This window comes from Ipomoea triloba, chromosome 7 (genome assembly GCF_003576645.1).
Source record: "Ipomoea triloba cultivar NCNSP0323 chromosome 7, ASM357664v1".
Lineage (NCBI taxonomy): Eukaryota > Viridiplantae > Streptophyta > Magnoliopsida > Solanales > Convolvulaceae > Ipomoea > Ipomoea triloba.
The window spans coordinates 23,103,777-23,129,687 of record NC_044922.1 but is presented as its reverse complement, the minus strand read 5'-3'; the positions used below and the strand labels follow the sequence as shown (position 1 = coordinate 23,129,687).

The window sequence follows — 25,911 nt, the reverse complement described above, 5'->3', positions numbered from 1 at the left end:
GTGTTACCAGTATGAGATATAGACAGAGTATTACCATCACCCAAGTGGATCTCGTCTGGTCCACCGTAGTCAGAAAAAGACTGCAATATAGACGGGTCCGAGGTAGCATGATGTGACGCACCGGAATCAAACAACCATGGTGTTTGGTGTTGAGGAGAATTCACGGTAGTAGTGTTCACCATAGGATTTTTCCCGAGCCTATCATCTGTAGAGACATTATTGTCCCGTAAAAACCGTTGTAGTTTGCGACATTCACGCGCCTCATGGCCATTAAGATTACAAAACTTACAGACCACATTCCTGCGGCGTTGAGTAGAGTTGTGAGAGCGCTGGTTCTGTTGATATTGTTGTCCGTTATTAGTCCAGTTGGGTTTATAATTGTTTCGACTAGTTTGCGAAAAACCGGATTGTCGTTGTGTCACATTAACAGTAGCGAGGAGAGCTTGCCTGGCAGCATCTTTCTTCTTCTGTTGTCTTTCAAACTCTGTCAAAACATCCTTCAGTTCCGAAAAAGTAATCGGAACCGGGCGTATACGTAGCGCGGGAACGATATGATCATAATCCTCATTGAGTTGTGTGAGAATATGAATCACCAAGTCTTGCTCACTAATCGGATTTTGAGCAAGTGCGAGAGCCTCTGCAATGTGGAACATCTCATCAATATACTCTTCTATAGGACGACTATTTTGGGGATTCGATGCGAGCTTGGTTTTGAGTGACACAATGCGGGATGGTGAGGAGCTTGCGAAGTTGGTAGTTAATCGGTTCCATGCTACAGCAGATGATGCTGCTGAGGAGATCAGGGGTTGGATAGTGTCAGAACAGCTCCCTAAAATGGCATTGAGAATGGTTTGATCTTGTCTAAACCATGGGAGATATGCAGGATTAAGTTCCTTTTGGGCTACATCAGAAAATTGCGCAAGGGCTGGCGATGTACCATCAATATATCCAAGCAAGTCTAGGCCAATGAGGGAGGCTTGAATCTGTTTTCTCCAAACTTGAAAGTTTGAAGATGTTAATTTAATGGGAAAATTTGTTGGAGCATTAAGCTGAATGATTTGTTTCTCTGTAGGGAGGGCCATTGGCAGGGAAGGAAAAAAAATTATGCTCGTTAGAGTAAAGGCTTTGATACCATATAGAGATGGGAGGAATGATGATTTATTATGAAGCACCAGGATGGTTTAAATAGCCCTGCAAACCTAACTCCTACACTAATTACACGCAGACTAATTCTAACAGAAGCAGACAAAGTCTAACCACTAAACTAAGCATGACAAGAATCTGTTATATACTACTCCTTTACAGGCTTAAGCATGCCTCAGCCTCCTACTCCAGTCACGACAGCTCCGCCGTTCGTTATCGCAGCCCGCAGCCCTCTCTGTTTCGCAATGATCCTCTCATTTTCAACAGCCATTTCAATTTACTTTTTTTTTTTTTTTTAGAAATGGATACATAGAGATAGACAAGGAATGAGGAATTATGGAAATACATGCATAAATTCTGGGTACCGAGAATGAGGTTTGTTTGGTTATGAACTACTGCTACTAAAGATTTCTTCTCTGTAGCAACACAAAAACCAACTAACTAACTTTTGGTGATCTTTCCAGTTTGATCTAAAAGAAATGGTAAAACCCTTCTTCTCAACACTTTTGCTAGAATATTAACATCTCTATTTCTAGCATACTGGAAAAATATATTCATATACATTTAATTCATGTAGATAAACAACATACACAAAAAAATATATGCAATTGGTTCATATATGTATACTACCAGAATATAAATACCAGAATGCATACTAGCATATTATCAAAACTCACAGGCATACATATGCAATTTAGGTATTAAAAAAACTTATAAAATTACCGTTCACCACGGTGTACTGAGCGTGCAGATAACATGTTAGAATTTGTTCACTGTGCACGTTGGCCATTAGCTCTAACCGATGAACATTGCACGTAAATAGAAAAGAAATAGAGAGAGTGAGAGACAACAAAGAGCAGGGAGTATTTTTATTCCATCAGCCACATCAATACAAAAAGGGTACAACATATATATAATATACAAATATAACAGATACAATAATGTAGCAATTAATTCCCTGACCGTTACATAATAAATAGGAATAATGTCCATATTAAATATGGTTTATAACAGAACTTATATAGTTTATTTTAGAGAAAATTGCCATTTTGGTCCAATGACTATTGTAATACTGTTAATTGCTATTCGCAACTTTAAAAAATGTTAATTGCGCACCTCGATTATGCATTTTTTTTTATCAATTTTGGTCATGCTGACCAAATTGTCGGCCAAAAGTGGGCGGAATATTTTAAAGGAGGAAATATTAAAGGCAATTTAGTCATTTTACTTTTTCTTGTTTCTTCTCCGACCACGTCTCTGCACCCTCCTACTTCCTCCGTCTCTTTTACCATTGTTGCAGCAATGCTAGGCTACTGTTCCTTGCAATTCAATTATAAGATTTGTTTTGGTGTAAGCTGAGAAGATGACCCAAATGAGAATTTTTTTTATGGCCTACTAAACTACCCAGAAGCTGGACCACACTCACTATCCACTTCTCTTCATTCTTGAAAATCTGGCGATTTCCGGCGCAAATCAGCAAACTAGAGAGCGCTCTCGCGGCGGCGCCTTCTCCGCCGTGGCATTGGCTTCCAGCATCGCCACCAGTGACGGAATGCACCCTATCTCACCCAACTATTTTCGAGTTCTGGAACCACTGTACCCTACTGCTGTTATCTCGTACAAAGCTCTCGATGCCGCAATTCTGATGCCTAAAATAAACTATAGCGCCGGCGATCAATGGACACGATGAGAATTCTCCGGAGATTAAATTGGACAACCAAGCAATTGCGGCCCACGACGCTGTAGCTTCAAGTCGGAGAAGAAAGAAGTAAAAGTAAAATGACTAAATTGCCCTTAATATTTTCTCCTTTAAAATTTACCGGCCACTTTTGGCCGATAATTTGGCTGGGTGGACCAAAATTGATAAAAACTGCATAGTCAAGGTACGCAATTAACATTTTTGAAAGTCACGGATAGCAATTAGCACTACTACAATAGTCATTGGACCAAAATGACAATTTTCTCTTTATTTTAAGTTACAAATAACTTATAGTTCTGTTTGGTACAATATGAGAATTTAAAATAATAACTTTTTTTTTTAAATAATACTGGGAAAAAGGTCAAATAGACCCTTGAACTTTAGGCAAAAGTGCAATTAAGTACTCGAACTTGTTATTTTGGTGCATCTAAACTTAATAACCGGTCATTAAGATTCCGACGACATTTCAAGTAATAATTCTGGTGAAAAAAATTATGGCAACAATAATAAAAAAAAAATCAGGTGGCCAATTGTCTTCTCCGGTGGAGAAGGCGACCGGACTGGTCACCTTCTCTAGTGGAGAAGACGACTGCCGGTCGTCTTCTCCGGTGGAAAAGGTCACCGAAAGTTGCTTGTTATGTTTTTAATGGTGGTTAGTTGCAGTCGACGTCGATAATATTATCGGTAATTCGAACTTATTTGACTCATTTTGATAAGTTTGAATGTTTAATTGCACTTTTTTAAAGTTTAAGGGTCTGATTGCACTTTTGAATAAAGTCAAACGTCTATTTAACCATTTTCTCAAACAATACTGCAAATAGCATTTCAAAATAAACTATTGACTTTAACTTTTTTTTTCTTTTTTATTCTTATTAATTTACAACAATGACACCATTTATATTTCATTAATCAAAGTCCTAATATCTCAACTTATCATTTTATGTCTTTTTACAGTTATCATCTTATTCAAGAACTAATTTTACCAAACACTTTAATTAGCTTATTAACTACTAGTTTTTCATCTTTCAAAGTAGCTTTTCAACTAGGTCCACCAAACATATCAAAGCCTAAATAGGAATAGAGTTATAACTTATAAGTTACGCTATAACAGTGTGAGGATGGTTTCATTCAATAAAAATGCAGTAAAGGCAATTTTATTCATTAAAAATAAAATATACTCCCCATCCCATTTTATTTGTCCTACTTACTATTCATTGGTCAAACCAACTATGTTTTTCTTTGTTCGTTTATTTTCTTTAGTATTTTTTACTCATTTTTAAATTTGATTTTTTGTGTTTAATATTACTTTTAGTGTAGTTTCTAAATATATAAATTTTGTACACTAATACTAAACTTAATGTTATGAAACATTTAATTACAAACAAGTTTAATTAAGCCTCGTTAATCGAACTAGACACATAAAATAGGAAGGAGGTAGTATGATATATTCACTTATTAGCAAGGGTTGCTATATTAGGGTTCAAACCTCAGACTTCTCACTTGAAAAGTCACAACTATATATAATACCACTCGACCACACAACCTTTGACAGGTTGTTTAGTTCATTTATCTAGTTTTTATTTTTCGATTCTCATTTCTTCAATTTTCTAATTTTCATTCTCTATTTTTCTAAATTTCTTTTTATCCAAAATTTCAATTTTATTTTCCAAATTCAATTTAATTTTTAGATTAAAATAAAGTCAATACACTAATATTAAATGTGTAAAGTGTAATAAAAAGTAATAAAAACATATTACTAAATAAATTACATCTATTACAATCATTTTAATATATAGTCTGATAACAAAATATTGGCATTATGCCAATATTAAAAAAATGTTTTTAGATTAATAAATATTTAGAACCAGCAATATTTTTCAGAAAGCAAATTATAAAAAAGAGTAGGTCTTGCTATTTTTATTCTTAATTGATTTTCGATAATATATTTACATCTACAAACCTAATAAGAAGAGTCAATAAAGTTAGGTCTATCCGTCTATAACAGAAATTAAAAAATATTAGTGTAATTATTTGTTGAAATAAATTGTTTCCCTCTAAAATTATTATCCAGTGAGGGTGCTTGCCTCTAAAACTGTTATTGTACTAATTAATCCAACATGTCTGCATAGTTATACATTTTTGAAATATTTAGTTTTATGAAAAATTTAATAATCTTGCATGATACCGAATGATATTTATAAATTTTGAAATACTAATTTAAAAATACGTATAGGGTATTAGAATATTTGCGCAATGTGCTTGGTAACTAGTATTTTGTTATGATTTATCTATAGTTTGATGGTCGTTAAAGAAAAAAAAAATATTCATCGTAATGCTATATATGTTACAGTTATACAGACGGTGAGCAATTGAAAACTTCCGATCCGTGTGACTCGCTCCATTGTAGCACAGCAAATCTCGATCCCTCGTCCCACGCTTGCCTTCTTCTTCTCCTCCATCTCTAACAAATTACCAACCAAACAAAACAGACAGCCAAAAACAATTCAAGGAAAGAAAACGCAGAGAAAAAAATTGCACTAATTAATACTAGCTAGTGTGAATGAAACACGGAGGCGGAGGAAAGAAAAAGCCGGCGATAACAGATGAAAAACCCGCCGATCCTCACGGCCGTCGCGACAATCTAGCCGGTCTAACTCTCTTCGCGGTGTTGAGCGGCGGAGATGAGGTGTCGCCTCCTCCTCCTCCTCCTCAGACGGCTCATCATCATCATCAGAGCAGGCCGACTCTCCTGGACGCCCTAAAAGACGATCCGAATAGCGCCAAGGAAAACAAGAAGACATGGAAACATTTCAAGGAGAAACTAGGGCTAAAAGGCGCCGCCTGGACTTCCACCGCGCCGATCCCCGCCTCGGACGTGCCGATCCACCCGATGAGCAGCCGGACGATGAGCCGTAGGGTTTCCAATCGATTTCCTTCGGGAGAATATCCGGCGGACGAATATAAGCCGGAGCTAGCACAATCGGCGTCGAGGAGAGAGCTCCGGCCGACTCCGTCGAATCGAATGTCGTTATCGAGGAATCAAAGCCGGAGCTTGAGGTTGCAGAGCTCGGCGTCGATCAGGAGATCGGGGACGGAAGGGGAAGAGGAGAGCGAAAGAGGCGGAGAAGATGGGGAAGGAGAAGGAGATCAATCGGGGATGAGAATGTCGTTGATGGCGTTGTTGGAGGAATCGGAAGGGGGATTAATGATGGATGAGGAAGAGGAGGAGGAAGGCGGTTGCGAAGATTACGGTGGAGAATTCCATAACTGCTGCGTTTGTATGGTTAGACACAAGGGAGAGGCGTTCGTGCCATGCGGACACACATTTTGCAGGCTCTGCTCAAGGGAGCTCTGGGCTGAGAAGGGCAATTGCCCACTCTGCAACAATTTCATCCTCGAAATTCTCGACATTTTCTGACCGGAATCCAATTTAGGAAAAATGACTGAAATGTGTCATCTTAATAAGGAGAGACAAGAATAAGTTATACAAAATAAGAAAAAATTCACTTGTGACTTGAGTTTTTTGTCAAAAATAAAGTAGCAAATGAGTTTCTTGAAAATTTAAAATGAATTTTTTTTCTTAAAATACAACAAATAATCGAAGTTAAAAGATTTTTTAAAAAATATTATAATTTTTAAAATATATTTTTATTTTGATTTTTCGATAAATTGACATTATATGTGAGACGTATGTTATTGCTGTAGTAGTAATGAAAAACGCATGTGCATGGGGTTTCTCATATTATACGAGAAAGGCATGTCCATTAGTTTATACAAGATGGACATGCGTTTTGTCGTATTCTAGTGAACTCAAGTCTCAAATAATTTTTTCTTTATTTTGTACAACTTTTGAAAGTGTCATATTTTTGTCTCTTCTTTAACACATTTCAGTCAAAAACCTTCCAATTTATCATCATATCACCCAAAACCCTTCAAGTGCAATTCACTTCTATTTTCATTTTCATTAACAACTAACGGTTTTACTTTAGATTTCTTTTGTGTTTTATTTAATTATTCCATTTTAATGTCGTATAATGGATCTATCACTTTTGTTTTTGTTATGAAATAATTTGTGCAGGCATGCAGGGTATATATATGGATCATTGGATACTTAATTGCTTGCGTTCGGATAGTTTGCGTGTAAAATATGAAGGGATTTCACCCGTTAACTTATTTACTACCTATTCCATCATTTTTTTATTTAGGGAAAGAAATGGTCAAATTAGTCACTAAAGTTAGAGGTGCTAAAATGAACCAGTTTAACACATATATAATGATTCATTACGAGCTAAGTCGAAAACGGGCTAGGTTGAACTATGCTTTTTGTAACCTAACCCGTCAAATGGTGGGTTGGCGTGCTAAACGAGTCAACCCACTAGTCTACTTATTATTAATTGTTTAATGAATTTCAAAGTTTTTGTATAGCAAACCTCTAATGTCTAAATTAACAATTTTTACTATTTCTAATCAAACGTATTACGCTTTGATCATATAAAATGTATGTTTAGATATTTATATTTTAATTTGTAATTTTTAACATATAATTATAATTTATTTAATTTATATTTACCACTAATATAATTTATTTATAATATTTTTATTTTACAATTATATTATAATATTATTAATTTATAAAGTTTATAAAATATATAGTTTATAGATTTATATATATATAGTTTATGTAATAAATAAATTTTATACTAATATTTATATAAAGTTACAATAAATTGTATTACTTAATGCTTGTAATATACTCCATCTATCCCATTTTATTTGTCATATTTACTATTCATTGGTCAAACCAACTCGTTCTTCTTTGTTTATTTTCTTTAGTATTTTTTTTACTTATTTTTAAATTTGATTTTTTTGTGTTTAATAGTACTTTTAGTGTAGTTTCTAAATATATAAATTTTGTATATTAATATTAAACTTAATATTATGAAAAATTGTATTTAAAAATAATTTCAGTCAAACCTCGTTAACCGAACCAGATACATAAAATGGAACGGAATGAGTGTATATATATATATATATATATATATATATATATATATATATATATATAGCTCCCATCTGGTGAGAACAAAGTGTTAGGTGAGAACGTGTGATTAAATCTACACCATTATTTGTTTGATTTTGCACGGTCAAGATTACAAAGCTTGCATCGAAAGACCTCGTCATTAGACAACACAGGGCTAACCTTCTCACCAACCTTCATCATAATATACCACATGCAAAATCGGTGTCGACTACGTGGGTAAACGTGTTCGAGCGCAATCTTCATAGCCGGGTCTTGGTCAGTTACAAAACATGATGGAGTAGTACCCATTGCCTCCTTGGAATTGTCCAACACCCAAACATATGATGCGACATCCTCTTTGGTTATCAATGCGGCACCAAAAGTAACGCACCGTTTGTGGTTATCGACACTTATAACACACCTAGTTAATTTTGCTAGTTATAAGGAATTTTATTAGAACATTACTTGGAAATTTTTAATTTGTCATCGATTATGTTAGTATGTTACATTATTTATTTTCTTTTATAATTGAAAGGGGAGTTACGTTGCAATATTGCATGCGCATTTATCATTTTATATATGAATCATGGAATGGACGTGACCTAATGAAACTGTAACAAACATGCTACGCGTTGATTGCAACATTGCGTATATGTAATGCCTTGTTCACGTCTGGTGCGAAGGACCTTGCAGTCCAGTAGTCTCAAGTTGCTCTCTTATATGGGAGGTTATGGATTCGAGCCTATGAACAGATATTGCCAAAAAAAAAAAACCCCATCTTACCTGTCTCCATGAGCAAAGCGACATCTCTTCAAATTCAAAGTTCCTAGAACTTGATGGTCTTGATTGTATCTTGATGTTGATGGTGTTTCATTGCTCACCAATGCTAATGTAGGTTTTTCACTTGTCACCTAGTCATTGTCAAACTAACAGTAACATGTTGAATAGGTAATAATAGATCGAGTTTAATTGTATTTTTTTTTTATGGATTCTTGATAGATTTTTTTAATTAATTGACTTAATTGCACTATTTAATTGACTTAGGAGGCTTATTTGGTTTTTTTTTTTTTTCTATTTAATATGTAGTAAGAACTAAGAAGGATATGATGTCTGCCGTTAGTAGCTTGTAGCTAGTATAAATGTATAATACTCCCTCCACTGTAAAACGGTTGTATGATATGAATAATACAGTTTGACTAAGTTATTTATAATTTAATTTGTGTAATATTTAATTTAGTTTTAGTGAATAAAATTTATATATTTAAAAACTCTATTCAATACAAAAAAATTATAAATTATAAAAGACTGTTAATGAAAAAATTGGTTGGACCAATAAACAAGGTTGCAAAAATCGCTAGGCGCCTAGCGCCTAGGCCGCCTAGGTTTTTTTTTTTTTTTTTTTAATTTTAAAAAAAAATTAAAAAAATATTTTAAGAGTTAATAATTGTAAAGTGTTTAACATTGTAAGCCTTTACACTTTAATAGTTAAATATTTAATACTTATTAAGTTATTTCTTATTAGTTATTATTTATTAATTATTAGTTCATTACTTATTATTTTATTAAGTTATTACTTATTATTAGACTATTAGAGTATTAGTTAATACATTATAACATTAATAGTTTAAATGTTTCATATTTATAATTTTTTTAATTAAAAAAAAAATCAGCCGGCTGGCGGCCTAGGCGCCGCCTAGTCGGCCGGCCGCGGAGGAGGCCGATTTCGGCCTTCCTCGACGAGGCCGGGCGCCGCCTAGCGCCTAGGCGCGATTTTTGCAACATTGCCAATAAATAGTATATATAACAAAATAAATGGAGATAGTGTATAATTGTATATATAAGCCACAGAAATTTAAAAAGAAAATGATTACTATGTATTTCGGCATGGCAAATTCTTATATTTTTTGAAGGCAAAAATCCCGAAATATTATTAAAAGAGCGAAACAATAGAATCGGGAGGGACAGTGTCCCAAAACAGAATGCTAGCCTGAGAACCGGCTGCAGAAGCAAGAGTATGAGCCAAAACATTCTTATGTATTATATAGTTTTGCTATAAAATATTGATTATATCGCAATTTTACTATGTAGTTACATTTTATTTCCTGCAAATTATGTTATGTATTATATATAGTTTTCCTGTAAAGTACTACTTTATGTTATAAAGTATTATATATAAGGGTTAAAGTATTGTTTATATATATCTCCAATATTGTTATATTAATACTTTATTCATGGCAAAATGTGTATTACATTTATACTATAAAGTATTATAGAGTATATATATAAGTCTTAAAGTATTGATTATATATGCAATTATGTTATGTTATTACTCCATACTTTCTTCCAACAAACTATCTATTACAGTTTTGCTATAAAACACACTATATTTATGCTATAAAGTATATTTTATATAAGGCTTAAAGTATTTATTATATTTGCAACTATGTTATGTTATTATTTTTTTTCTTGTAAATTGTCTACAATAAGTATTCACATATATGTATTACAATATCTATAATAAGCTAAGTAACGATGCATTTTTAATTCTATTTGGTATTAAATGTTCTACAATAAGTATTACAATTTCTTTAATAAATATCATTTCATATATAAGTATTACAATATTTATATTAGAATTACACTTTGTAAGCATCACCATTCCAGTTACAAGTATTACAATAATATATATTATTAGTAACAATTATTTACCTTAAGTAGTATCACAATTTCGATCCTATATTAATATTACAATATCTATTGTAAGTAACAATAGTTTATTTATTTCAAATTGGTATCAAATTTGCTATTATAAGTATTATGATTTCTATCATAAGTAAAAAGCAACTATCCCAGATTCGACACATTTCATAGATTAATATCTATAAGACGGTCTCATGCAAGTGTGACTCTCGCCATTTGGTGTGATTTGATTATATTTTTCTGTTGAAGGTATTACGTAGCACGAAATTTTGGTTCAGAGCAGTTATGCACAATGGCTTTATGGCATGCACGAATTATGGATAGGAGTCCAAAGTTGTATATATACTCAACATCGTGCATATACGACGGCGCTAATTAAGTTACACACAAACCATTTGAGATTCATCATATCGTACGTGTATAAATTAGCTAGCTCTGTGTGTATTACTATTATATTACAAGCTAAGAGAGAATCATCAATTGGGATCGAAGATATATACATAATGAGGTTGTTGGGTGCGGTCACGGTGGTGCTAAGCGTGGCGGTGGCGGTGGCGGTGGCTATTAGCGCCGCCGCTGCCGCCGACGTCTCGTTCGATGCCAACTACTTTGTTGAGTGGGGGAACTATCATGTCATATCCTCTAACCAAGGAAGAGAAGTTCAGCTTTCAATGGATAAATCTTCTGGTCAGTTAATTCCCTTTCTTCTCTCTTTTAGCTAAGCCTAAGGAATAATATTTGTATGCTTTATTATATTGATTTAATCTAGACAGTTATATTTTCTCTCCTAGAATTAATCAAAACTGTTGCTGACTTTTATCTTGTATTTTCCTGTGATCAATGAATGAATATACACTCTTTCTTCACTATTTAATAGTATATATGCATGAAATGAAAGTTTATTAAACAATATTATGACACTGTTTGGTAAATAATGAGCTATCGGCCAATTTTGGCTTATTTGACCACTATTAGTTGTTTGGTTAATAAGTTTTTTGTAACTCCAAAATAATAAAATTCAAAAGGCTACTGAAAACAGCCTTTTCAATTAGCTTTTTGAGAAAAGAAATTATACCAAACAGTTAACAGCTAATCTATCAAACAACTTTCTACAATTAGCTAATGTTATCAACTAATCATACCTTCTAACCCAATCAGCTAACAGCCATTTACCAAACAAACTTTCTACAATCAGCTAATGTTATCAACTAATCATACCTTCTAACCCAATCAGCTAACAGCCATTTACCAAACAAACTTTCTACAATCAGCTAATGTTATCAACTAGTCATATCTTCTAACTCAATCAGCTAACAACCATTTACCAAACAGGGTCTATATATAGATGCTTTCAGGGTCAGAAATTTTCTTAACATATACTAAGTCATGCACATACTTAATCATTTTAGCTAATTCATTTTTTAGTAATTTACATCAATATTACATGCATACTTATATCTTTTGTAATTTAATCTTAAATTTAAGAATCATATAAGTTTTCAGTGTATATGTACGTACGTAAGAGCTTATAATGCATTTATATTGAGTAATTAATTTAATTTGTTGATTGCATGCATACATAGGGTCTGGCTTTGCATCAAAGTCCAGTTATGGATCAGGGAGTTTCGAAATAAGGATGAAGATACCAGGCCATGACTCTGCTGGAGTGGTTACTTCTTTTTATGTACGTAAGCTAGCTAACTCAAATTTAATACATCAAATGACAACTACTGTTGTGCAAACTTGTTAACTGCACAATCAGGCATTACAAAATGCTCTAATTGTAAAATTGTAAGATGCACAACTAGACATAACAAGTTGCACAATTCAAAATACAAAAGTAATTACAGAATTACAAATTTCCGGATGCACAATTATTTATCCGGGAATGCACAATTATTAGACATTATAGATGCAGATAGTTTGTAGATTCACATGAAAAATATATATGGTTCTCATTGATTCTGCCCCCCTCTCTCTCTCCCTCTCCCTATATATATATATTTTTATTCAAATGTGGTCGCGCCTTCCTGTGCGGCCGGTGCGGAATACACCACTATGTATACAAATATACACCACTAAATGTTAGAAAATGCACCACAAAAAAAACACACCACACACCCAAAATAATGTACTATAACTCCCATGCCCTTAGTGGTGCATTTCCTAACACTGTGTGGTGTATATTGTACTATAACTCCCATGCCCTTAGTGGTGCATTTCCTAACACTGTGTGGTGTATATTTGCATGCTTAGTGGTGTGTTTTTTGATGATACGTACCTAATGGTGCATATTTGTGTTGTGCACTCTAACATTGAGTGGTGACCATAATAACCACACGTTAAGACGCGTCCACACTGATTATGACTAGATGTTAAATGCGGCATATATATTATATTGATGCATTATGGTTGGCGCATGCATGCATGCAGCTAACTTCAAATACGAAATATAGGCACGACGAACTGGATTTCGAGTTCTTAGGGAACCGAGAGAGGAAACCAATTACGTTGCAGACTAACGTGTTCGCTGAGGGTGTGGGGAATAGAGAGCAAAGGATTCATCTCTGGTTTGATCCCGCCGCCGATTTTCATTCCTACAAAATCCTCTGGAACCACCACCAAATTGTGTAAGCTAAGCAAGCTATATATAGTACTACTGACTCTGTTATAATGCAGTATCGGTTCATAACTACTTTCTCAACTTACTGAAATACAAAGAGTCAATATCATCTCCATTAAGACTGTATTAAATCTGATCTGAACATAAGAACTCATACACAAATATATGCAGATTTTACGTGGACAACATCCCAATCAGAGTGTTCAAGAACAATAAGAAGATTGGAGTTGGGTACCCATTATTTCACGCACTGCAGATTAAGGGCAGCTTATGGAACGCGGAAAGCTGGGCAACCGATGGGGGCAAAGCCAAGATCAACTGGTCACAAGCGCCATTCAAAGCTGAGTTCCAAGGATTCAACGTCGATGGCTGCACCGTCAATCCAAACTCCAATAATCTTCATGACTGCTATTCGCGTGCCTACTGGTGGAACCAACCCAAGTTCTGGTCATTGAATCGTAGAGAGCAAATGGTGTACCAGAAAGTGAAGAGAAGCTTCATGCACTACGATTACTGTGCCGATGTGCCTAGGTTTCCTACCCTTCCTCCAGAATGCAACTACAATTAATTAATGTAATATTATTATTAGCTTCACTTCACTAATATATACTTAAACATCATCTATCTTAGCTTGTAATAACCAACATCATCTATCTCATATATCCATCTAATAAACATTTCAAATACTCCTCTACTTATATTTATTCACATTATATTCCTACTACCTCTTTCTTCCCATCCATATTTGTATCACATATAGGGAGGATTGAAATAGGCTAGCTGGTCTGAGTTTTAAAAAATTAGGCCTAAGTTTGTTATGAGAATTTGAGAACTAAACTTAGGCTTGGGCTTGTATATCAACTTTTTTAGGCCTTGCCGGCTTAAATTAAAATTTTTTTAAAAGCTTATTTAATAGGTAGGTCATTAAAGATACTCTATTGTAGGCTTTAAATAGGTTTTGAGTTTATTTAAGATCTACCTACACGTTATACATTTTATAAAGATTACATATTTGTAAAAAAAATTAAACCTAATATAACAATAATAGATGAAAAATTATAGTCGTAAGCCACAATAAGCTAAGCATGTAGGTAACGACATCAATAAGCATACTCAACCTCAATAGAATATAAAAATAATATAAGAACTCAATATCAACTGTTGATCAAAGTGTTTCACTTTATCGCCTCCACTGCTACTACTATGCAATATGTAAGGATGGGTCAACCACAATAACGCTGGGAGGGAAACAAGGAGAGACGAGAAAGTGTGAAAATTAAAAATTAGAGATTTAAGTTTTAGGGTTTGACAAACACACAAACACACATACTAGTTTCTTTTACGCGCTTTGAGCGAAAACTTGTGCCCAATGTTTTAACTTGATTAGTAAATCATTTTAAAATAGATAAATTGCATTTGTGAAGGTTTTTTTTTTTATTTGACGAAGTTTCATAAATATTCACGTAAAGTTTATTTTGTTGATGTATTTGAATTTTTTCACAAGAAATACAAATCCATTATGATGAATATATACATATGTAATTTTAAGTAACAGTATTGAACACTATTTTACAACTATTTTCTCCTTGCGTTATTTAGTTAACATGTATTTTCCATTGTTTTCAATCTCACATAAAAGTATGCTGCTTCTGGTCTTATATGTTTTCAAAATGAAATTGGCAAATGTTGTAACTATTAGAGAGTGTAATTTTTCGATTTTGTTGTTTGCTGAACATCCAAAAATAAGTAATAGTAGTTGTTTTGTTTGAGAATATCATTTTTGTTACATGTAAAATGATGTATTCTATGAAGAAAGCACATTGATGTAAAGGCAATTGTAAATGAATAAAATTTATTTAAATGCCTTTTTCTTCAAGTTAGATCCCTTGTAAATTCATATATATTGTCGTAGGGAAATCCAATAATATGTGAGCCATCACATCTTGTATCCAAACATAAATAAAGTCATGTGTTAACTTACCATTAGCAAACATTTAAGAACATATGTACTATAAAAATTATATTTAAAAATTGAAGGACGGAGCAGTTTTGGTCATTTTTAAATCTAATGGTTAGAATTAAAATATTTATATATTTTAAGTTCCATAAGTATAAATACTTGATTGTAAATATGGCATCGCTTGGAAGAACATATATACAAGTGACGATTATGTAGATTACATTAGGAATAAAAATTTTAAAAAGAGAAGGTAGAGTAATATAAAATAAAAAAGTTTAAACAACTGAATAGTTAAATATAGATAACATGAATGTTAAGAAAATAAATTATTCAAGGAACCGAGAGGCCGAAGGTTCTCTCGTTTAGATAAAAAAAATAATAATAAACTAACCTTAAAATATATGGTCTAACGGGAGCTTGTGGATGTTTATTCTTCTTTATAGCAACTTAATAAGTGATCCATATTTCAGTTTTAAAATTTAAATTTTAGTGGTAATCTAAGTTTATAAAATATGACGATTTTTCATCTTCAAATTTCCTAAAACTATCAAATCATGTTTTCGAATAAGTTTTAATACCTTGTAGGTTCTTGCACTTTTGCCATTAGAGTACACCAACTTCATGCATTATGTGGGTGCTCATTTGATACCTAGATATGAGATACAAAACTTATTGAAATTGAATGAAAGATTCAAATTATACTTCATCAAATTAACTTAACATATTTAATCAAAGAATATTAATTCATTTAAAAATTGGTTTATTTCCTTTTCACCTTACCAAAGATATCTAGAATCGTTATTTTTCTTGAAAAAAATAATCCCAATGCCATTGATGGGTAAGGAGAAGTTAAACACTCGGAAGAAGAGGACGACTGACCTGGAATGACCTAAGACGGTCAGATCAGACCTAATGAAGACCGAATGTAAGTAGGCGTCGATCTGGATGTGGAGCGGGTCGACCGATCGGAGGTTGGTCGGCACTCATGGGTGAATGAGTGGAAGAGATTACATGAAGAGGAGAAATGGGAGAAGGAAGAAGGAATCAGTCTGGATGTGGAGCGGGTCGACCGATCGGAGGTCGGTTGGCACTCATGGGTGAATGAGTGGAAGAGATTACATGAAGGGAGAAACTAGAGAGCGAAGACTCCAAGGGGAAGGCGCGAGTGATAAAGGAGAAGAATGCAAGGACAAGGAAGTCGGTCAAGAGAAGTTAGACTTGTCGACTATTGAGCAAGAGCCGCGGTGGACAGAGATATGGGGAGATGGACCACGAGAGTAGGAAAGACGAGCCCGGGTAAGCAAAAAAGGGAGAAAGTAAGAAGCCCGTCCCCAGCAAGACGAGTGGAAAGGCCGAGTAGGCCAGATATTCAGCGCATAAAAAAGCTTGGGCGAGGCGAATTTGGAAGCTTCCTTAGAGAGGATAAGGAATATATTTCGCAGACATGCATAAGGAAAGTAGATCAGAATGCATTAGGAAGTTGAATCAAGTGTAATAAGACAAGGAATCATGTATATTTATGGTAGTTTAGGTTGTCATATGAGGAGATACCCCTTCTTCTTGTATAAATAAGGGCATTCAACCTTGAAAAAGGTTAAGCAATTCGAAATAAAATTAGAGAGTAAATGCTGCTTTCATAATTCTTGAGATTTAATTATTTTTCGGTAGTGTTGACACGTCGTTCGACCATCTCGTGGTTTATAAAACCAACATTGCTGCCTGTGGGGAAAGATACTAAAAGATGTGTTGTTCTAAGCAGTTGAAATAAGAAAAAAGAAGCAACAATAGTGACGACGAGGAGTCGAAGAACGCAGCCACAGGTGCAAGTTAACGTAACCACTGGGCAGAATCAGACGATTTCCCAAGGGCGAGACCTGCGAGAGTAGCTTACTCGACCCAACTCTCGTGATTTACGAGAATAGCTTGGCCATCCAAATTCTCGTAACCATTTGTCAAATGGCTAACACGGGCCCAAATGATCCGCCAAATGAAGGTGATTTTTCCCAAGCCTTGCCAAACACACACTGAAATCCCGAAAAATGATTTCCGGAAATCATTTTCTAGGTTTCCAAACTCACCCTAAATCTCTTTTACTAAACTGCCATCCTCGAATTGAGTCAAGCTTATTGGACTTTAAGTTGTAGAGTTTGATAAGTAGTGTGAGTGGTACTTAGGGTACCAAAACCTATTATCAAGTATATCTATTTTGGAAAATTATAAATGTACTTACTTTTAGTAATGTTTTCAGGTCTAGAGTAGTTTGCTTGTCTGCTTGGTTGAGTACTTATTAGTAGACTCTTGGATGTTGGTGGACTTATGTTTTTAGATTGTATGTGATGATCTATGATCTTGAATGTTTAGTTTATCCTCAGCATTTGGGCTCGTGTTGACTCAAATAGTCAAATGTGGCGGTTACACCCCAATTAAGTTCTTTTGTCTTTCAGCTTCCGCTTTGAACTTTATAAAATTGCCCTTTTTACTTAATTATTTCATGTATTAGAATTGGGGGTGTTACAATAGAGAAAACACACTTCCCCTCCTCTTCATAGAAAACAAATTTCTTCTTGTCCTCCACATCATAGAAAATCCATTTCTCCTTTGTTGTAGCTTAAAGCAAAAATCAATTATGGCGGTGGCTATCGTTGGATGGCAAGACAACTGCATAGATAATAAGTAGTATTTTGATGGTGTGATTGGAGATCAAATACAATGATGGAAGTAATAGATCGATTGTTCCCTTATTAAAAAAAAAAAAGGAAAACCAAAGGATGTGTTTCAAGTCATTAATGACAAAACTTAAAGCTAAGTCAGAGTATCTCATCACTATTAGTATTCATTCATCACTATCTAAGTGTTTATTGCCGAAGATTGGAGGAATTATGTTAATCCGTGGAGAAAAGTGGGCAACAAGTTTATAAAATTCAATTAAGAGTAAATTAGACATTTACAAGTAAAATATAATAAGACTAGCTAGCTCATGGCCAATTGAAGGAAAAAAATTTGTTTAACCAAAAACCATTTTATGATATTAACTTGGTTAAACAATTAAAATTAATCAAACAAAATAAAACATGACTAATCAATCTTATAGATTTAATTAACTCGGGGGTTCGAATTAATAAACACGATAATTAATAACAAGGATAAATGGATTTGAAACAAGCAATGTAATAACAAAATGATAATGCGATAAATCACAGGGACAAATTGTATTCATAAATTGTGTAAGATGATTACAAGAAGTGTGCCCTGCTATTACAATGTTTCATGATGTCTCAACAAGACAATAGACTAGACCTTTATACTTGCTAGCCTCATAACCGCCCCCGTGAGAAAGGAGGTGGTTATAGCAAACTTGGACGGCGCCCACCCGAGCACCACATCGGCTGAGCCCCCCCACCCTGGCTGAGCCCCACCTCCAGCCGAGCCCCACCTCAGTTGAGCCCCTCAAGGGGCAAGCTGCCCATAATAGGTTCTTCTGTTAGGTAGTGAGTGGGTGCATCCCCATGTACTACCGTTAGGGAATGCCAAGGTTGAGGTTGGTGCGTACGACCGCGACCATAGGGTTGATTACTTTGCCTTGTGCCAAGCGAAGTTGGACTTTGCAAATCTTATTACGAAGAACATATGTCGATGTTTGGGGTCAAGCCCCTCATTTACCTTTGAAAAATAAAATAGCTTCGGGCTTCCGAGGAGGGGTCACTAGGTGCACCTTTTCTGGAACAACGATATCAGCTCCAGATTCCCTGGGGTCCAACCTGCTCTTTGGTTCTCCAAATCTGTCATACTCTTTTTAATGATTTGTTAAAGGGTCTCAGGCCTCATGATGGGGCTTGGGTTCTCACGCATTTAGAGGAATAATTTGCTAGTTGTGGCCTAAGCTCCATAAAGGGGGGGGGAGGGGGGTCAAAACCTATTTCTTGGGTCTTCGGGACCCCTTAGTCTACTCAGATCATCCACGTCGTCCATGGTGGCCGAGCTTGGGCTCCTCATCTTCCTGGTGCTCGAGGTCGAGCTCCTCGTGCTCATAGTAGTTGAGCTCGGGTTCTTTACGCCCGTGGTGACCGAGCTTGAGGTGAGGGTAGACTATCGACCACCCTTGCAAAACCCCATGTGGCGCCCCGATGCCAAGTTGAGAGGGCTGCACTACTCTTTGGAGCCCCTCAATGAGGCGTTTTGGCAAGGTTGCGGCTTGTTGGAGCGCGACAACCCCCTCCTAGAGCTCCTCTATTCGCTTCTGGAGCTGTTTGACCTCATCACGGTGAGAGCTTGGGTTGGGTCACTAGTTTTTCCCAACCGCTCCACCCAGGAGGCTTGTGAGTTGTGCCCATGTTCGACAGGGCTTAGAGCCCACGGCTCGGTGACCTTCGTGAGAATGATTCCTTGACCGAGGGGTCGTTCGCGGTCGGCCTCAGCTCTAACCTGTCCTGGGCCAGTGTACGAGTGCCCAATTGTGCCAAGGCGGACTTGGATCGGGTCGGTAGCCCCTTACTCGTTCATTGATGTCCTTGCTTGTCTTGATTGACATCACTTCCTCCCCGTCTACTGGACAGTCGGGGGTGAGTTGACCTCCCCCTCGGCTAGGGTCCTTAGGGCTCGGGTATGTCTAGTACTTGGCTCACCACACTCCCTTGGGGGGTCAGTGTGGGGTCGGCGTTCTTCGAGAGGCCTTGGGGCTAAGTTGGGGGCTTGGATACCTCTTTGGAGCCCTTCCACGAGACGAGTCAACAAGGCGGTGACTTGTTGGATCGCGGCTACATGTACACCTTCTTAGAAGCCCGAGGCCGTGGCGGTTGTTGGTGAGTAGATCCCTCAAGTCCCCCGCCAACCTCACTAAGATGATCTGTTGCCGGCTAGCGGTCCCGTTGAGCTCGTTCCCGCTCGGGGTAACACGAGTGTTGTGAGAACCGTTTGAATTACGAGAGTTAAATCTCGAACTTGTCATAACTAGTGAAAAACAACATGTTCGAGCTCCTAATTAAAGCACCAATGATAGATTTAATTAACTCAAGGGTCTAAATTAATAAATCCGGTAATTAAGAACAATGATAAATGGATATGAAACGGGCAATGTAATAACAAAATGATAATGCGATAAGTCACATAGACAAATTGTATTGATAAATCGTTTAAGATGATTACAAGAAGTGTGTCCTGCTATTACTAGTGTTTCATGATGTCTCAACAAGACAGTAAACTAGACTTTTATACTAGCTAGCCTCATAAGTGCTCATAATTGCTCTCGCGAGAAAGGAGGTGGTTACAACAAACTTAAACTACGCTCACCGGAGCACCCCCTCGATCCTCGGTCGAGCTCCCTCGACCGAGCCCCTCAGCGGAGGCGTTGGCCGGGCCTTGGCTGAGGCACTGGGCCTTGCCCGAGGCCTGGGGCCTCTGGGTAGCCCGGGTCGAGCACTGTGCTCTACCTCGAGGCCCCGAGTCCATCCACGTCCTTCTTGATCCACACCTCCATGTCGATTTGCTCCGGCCTCCGGTCCAATTTCTAATATATCCATCACAATCATTTTCCAAATATTTCAAATTACCTTCTAACTTTAAACTAACCTTAGTTTGATGAAATTTTGAAAACGAGTCGAATTCGAAAATAAGTAAAGGGATGGATATTGTGTCTGTTACCATGCCTACGCATCGCATAAAGAGCAATCAATTTTGGGCGTGAGGAATAACCGACCCGTTTGTAAGTGAGATGCTCATACGCATCAAGCAGAATAAAATCTCTGCAAAACCACATCGACCTCGCTCCTCCCCAACCCTCTCGCCGGAATCACCATTCCTGCGATCATCGCTTGTATCTGTATTATTATTATATTATTTATAATATATTCGCTACCTTCAGATATAGGGTTAGGGTTTCCGGCCGGGAATTGAGTGTTCTTCTAACTACTATTCCGGTCGCTTCATAAATTATCTGTACAATGTACGCTGATCGAGTGGAGTCTGGGGCGAGGGTCTCAGTAAGGGACAGGCTCAACGGCAACGCAGTCGGTGGTTCTGCTCGAAGACGACAGATCACTGGCAAGAGGTTCCTCTCTCTCTCTCCCTGTCCCTCCAAGAAGCTTATCTTCCTCACCCCCTGTATGTATGTATGTGGCGTTTTAGGATGCATGACTGGAGAAATTCTGCATGTAGAAATTGTTGCCTTACAATCCATCTCTTTTCTCCAGTTGAAAAGTGTAGAAATTTGAATGTTTAAATGGTTTTTATTTATTAGAAAGTTGCCTCACTAATCCTTCTCTTTGCTGCTTCTGATATTAATTTGAGTTATAATCCATTATATTAGCATTTAGCCTTGGTTAAAATGGATTTCTTAAATGGATACTCTGAGATTTTGTTTTCTGTTAGTGTAACTTCTTTTTATAATCTATTTTAGAGAGAGAAAAAAAAAGGAAAAAAAAAAGAGTGCAATGGTTTTATTATTTCTTTCAGCAGACAGCTTTAGAAAGTTGTTTTGTGCAGACTCAGGGAAGATGATGACAAATGGGAGCATGACCTATATGAGGCTGATGAACCTCAAATATCAAGTATGTGCTGATGAGAAACTGTTTTGTTCTATTAGAAGATTCTCCTATTGAATGTATTAGGAATGATTTTTGTTTTTGCTTTTCCTGCCGTGGATAAGCTTTCGCTATTTTCATTGCACAGGTCGCAAACTTGGTGTAAAGGATCTTCGTCTTAAGCTGCAGAAAAGAAGTACTCAAGAAACTTCACAAAGTCTGAACAGATCCGTGTCAAGAGGTACGAGGGATCTACGGGAAAAGCTCTCTGGTACAATATATTCTGAAGCAGGAGAGGTTGATCCGTCTAAACCAAAGAGAAATCCAGCACCTGATATCAGTAAACCTGTTAGGAAAAGTGTCATTGCTGAAGCTCCTGTATTGGAAACAAAGAAAGTTGCCAGCACAATTTCTAAGAAGAAGAGTCAGCAGAAGGCAAGAATATTCTTCTATTTTACTTTTTTTAATAATATTATTAATGTGAATATTTGTCTTCCAATGAATGTTGTTTTGACCTCTCATTATATTTCCTTTTTGGTCTTTAAAAGCCTTGTGCAGTGTACATTTTGTGCTTAATGATATTACTTTTTTAATAGCATAATAATAATGCTTATATTTTATCCTGAAATTAACTGTCAAATTTTATGAACTTGATTACTTAAATTTTAATGTGCTGTTCACCTGTTTGTGAAATGGTCAGAATTTTAGGATATACTGTTTATGTGTCAATGTTGCCTGGAGCAGTGTCCCGTCACAACTGATTGGTTGTAGTGCCATATACCTTTCAGCATTTAATTTTCATTGATTTTCTTTAACTTTTGTGACCTATTTCTTTATCATCTACCACATAATTTATGAGTTTTTCTCCAGAAAAGGCCAACTAAGTTTTTAATGCTCCTGCATCACACGGTGTACAAAAGGATTGCTGGATATTAAATCTCCTCTTAGACTTTTAAAATTTTAGGTATCTTTTTATGGAAAACTACATGCTAACTGTATGTTGTGGCATGCAGTGTTGTGTTGTGGTAATACTAACAAAAGCTCAATGTATATTATCCAATGAACAACTTGTTGTATAGTGCTATTGCTGAAATGATATTTTTTCTTGAGAATTATACCAATGGTGACAACTCAATCCCTAAGTTTTGGGCGTATCTAAGTTTGGCCCCTTAATTTTTACGGAAGTGGGCAAGTGGCACCTTTGGCCCCTAATTTTAGGGATCCATACAGTGTTAAATTTAAGGGGCTAATAAGTAAATTCCTTACCATGGTCAACCCTTACTGTGTACTGTAAATGTTTTCCTTGTCCAATTACACAATTACAATCACTATTGCAAAAATCGGCCTAGGCGGCCACCTAGGCGCCGATTAAGCACTATGCGCCCTTAGGCCGAGGGGATTTTACCCTTAGGGCGGACATTAGTTGGCCGGTTGACTAGGCGGTCTAGGTGCCTGAGTCGGCCAAACTCGGCTCCCGAGTCGGCCAACTTGGCAAAGTGTTTTATTTTTTTTGGTGTGCAATGTGTACACTGCTGTGTTTTTCTTATTATTATTACTCGCCCGACAAGTGCCTAGCTCCTAGCGCTTTCTACAACATTGATTACAATAAATCTTTCCCGAAATTGAAGAGCGCAAAAGCCCTAACCCGCAAAACACTTGTGTGAGTGTATTTAGGCGAATTCCTCCTGGTCATCGGCTTGTTTGGAGAAGATAAAGATGACTTCATGAACATTGTTGGGCACAAACACACCTCCATACTATAAGTGTTGTAATTTTTACATTCTATTGAGCACAAAAACACAGATGAGGAGGCAAATCATTGATAGAACGACTGTGGCGAGAAGCACGAAGAGGATGGCGATTGAGTTTTCATACCAAATTTGGTATTGGCTATCATCAAAATTGTCGTCGTGTGGGCTAAATGAAAATCATAGAGCCACCCTGTGTGGGGGCAATAGCATATCTGTAAGCATTCATGGTGGAATTGTGTTGGGAAGTGTTATGTTCTTTGCAGAATGCTCTCGTCAATGGGCGAGAAGCGAGGGTTGAGGTTGAAGCGGGATCGTCTATGGTGAATGGATGGGTGAATGTAGATTGTAAAGTAGGAAGTTGAGATAGAGTGTAATAAGTGCGGGGAGTTTTCTGGAGTCTCCGGCTCCCTGGTTTTGTTTAAAACTTTAGTGCTTGTCTTATTCCTCTATCAAAAGTCCTTTACTTATAGTAAAGAATTACATATTAAGCAAAGTTCAAAAGGAAGGAAAATACTGTCTTCTTAAAATAAATCTACTAACAAAGGAAGTAAATAAATTATCTTGATTTGTTTCCTTAGTTTGCTGACTGCATATACCGTGTGACCTCGACAACGACGCTGGTATGATGTTCCAATGAACGCATCAGGAAGACATTGAAGTTTAGGATCAGTGATGTTGCGTTTTGAGTTTGGTAACAAAAGTACTTAAGTTAGGGACCAAAGGTGCCACTTGGGTTAAAACTAAGGGGCCAAAGGTAGATACGCCCTAAACTTAGGGACTAAATCATCACCACATGTACAACTCAGAGATTAAAGGTGCTATATCACCTTTTTTTCTCATATAATTTATAAAAATCTTATCCAGGCAGGATGTATATTCTCCAACAAATGACATGCCAATATGCCATGTAGCTATTGCTGAAATTATGCTTATTTTTTCATTCATATAATTGATAAAAATCTGGTCTAGGCTGAATGTATGTCTTCCAACAACTTATGTTGTTATGTGGTACTATTGCTGAAATTCCATTTATTTTCGTTCTATAATTTCTGTGAACCTGAATCTTGTGCAGGCTGAATCAGTGGGTAGTTTTCTGCAGTCCCTAGGTCTTGAAAAATATGAAATTACATTTCAAGCTGAAGAAGTATGTAATTTTCTCACTCTCATTTCCAATGTAGTATCAAGCAGTTAGCCGCAGAAAATTAACCAAAACATTTGCTTCTTGCAGGTTGATATGGCTGCCCTTATACACATGACAGATGAGGATCTCAAGGCTATGGGAATACCAATGGTAAAATTAGACTCAATATTTTGTGAATATATTGCTTGCACCAGAGCTTTTTTCTATTTATAATGAATATTCTTAACAAGGACACTTGCGTAAAAGTAATCTAAGCTAGACTATTGAATGATGATCAGCCAATGGTTCCATAAAAAAGAACTATTTTGAACCACCACATTTATATTTAGATGTCTGAAAACACCATTGGGAGTACTTGGTTATACCGTCCTTCTATAGTGGTTAGAATTTTATAAATTTTGAGAATCAGTGTGGAGTTGGTAGGGTAAGAAGTGAGAACTTGTAGATTTGCTAATACTGGAAAATTTTTACGTAACTTAACTATTTCCTTTGCTCAATTCAAATTGTGAAAATCTTTTGTTTCAAAATTATTCACACTGCCCAAATGTTTCTTTAAGCATGTTTTTCAGTCAAATCTTGACCACATAGAAGGATATTATTTGACCTTATATTCCAAAACACACTACATCAATAAGGTGCACAACATTCAAGTTCACCTGTAAGACATTCTAGTTGCTAGGGCAGGCATCAGCATTCTTCACTGTAAAAATTGAACTTTCTATGTGCTCCCATGAACTGCTGCAAAATTTGATAATTCTGTTGTTTCAGGGTCCGAGGAAGAAGATACTTCTGGCATTGGAGTCTAAACGCTGAGAGTTGGGGTTAGTAAGTAACTAGGTTTACCGGGTTGGTTGTATGGTGCACCAGTTTTGTTTTCTGTAAGTGTACAAGTACCTTTTTTTCTGGGATCATTGTGTCATCCATCATCACTGGAAGTGGTCTCCATGAACAACCATTTTAGCAAGGATAACCTCATCAACTGGGAAAATTTTATTTAGTCTACTTTTTAGCATTTTGTCACTTTTATAGCTTTATTGTGTAAGCAGCAGGGTGTTAAATGTTACTCCGTATTTGCTTACTGTGTACAATAGGCTCCATTTTGGCTGGCTGTAAGCCTGTAAGTACGCCCTAATGCCCTATTTTGTTCTGCACCTTGATTTTGTAGACAAAAATTGGGGTATTCTTTCCGTTCCCATTCAAGACTAGATTCTTGACTTGGATATAAACTTATACGGAGTAATAGAGTTGAACATGAACAAAAGTGGATAATTGAACATATTACAAAATTTAATTGACAGGTACAAGTATATTTTAGCCACTACTAACCAATTTTTCTCATGTATTGGGTAAGAGTGAGTT

The 25,911-nt window shown here is 36.1% G+C and overlaps 2 protein-coding genes and 1 pseudogene across 2 annotated transcripts; all 3 read left to right on the top strand.

Annotated features, from left to right (window-relative positions):
* Positions 1-5,193: 5,193 nt before the first annotated feature.
* LOC116026321 lies at positions 5,194-6,402 on the top strand. Its single transcript, XM_031267803.1, has one exon. It carries the CDS (start codon positions 5,403-5,405, stop codon positions 6,258-6,260), a length of 858 nt encoding a protein of 285 aa, XP_031123663.1. The 5' UTR covers positions 5,194-5,402; the 3' UTR covers positions 6,261-6,402.
* Positions 6,403-6,922: 520 nt separating this feature from the next.
* On the top strand, positions 6,923-13,753 carry LOC116024358 (annotated as a pseudogene).
* A 7,058-nt stretch (positions 13,754-20,811) lies between these two features.
* On the top strand, positions 20,812-25,813 carry LOC116026309 (ankyrin repeat and SAM domain-containing protein 6). Its single transcript, XM_031267791.1, has 6 exons — positions 20,812-21,188; positions 21,623-21,687; positions 21,809-22,095; positions 24,484-24,555; positions 24,640-24,702; positions 25,321-25,813. The coding sequence occupies exons 1-6, from the start codon at positions 21,082-21,084 to the stop codon at positions 25,363-25,365; spliced, it is 639 nt and encodes a 212-aa protein (XP_031123651.1). The 5' UTR covers positions 20,812-21,081; the 3' UTR covers positions 25,366-25,813.
* Positions 25,814-25,911: the final 98 nt, after the last annotated feature.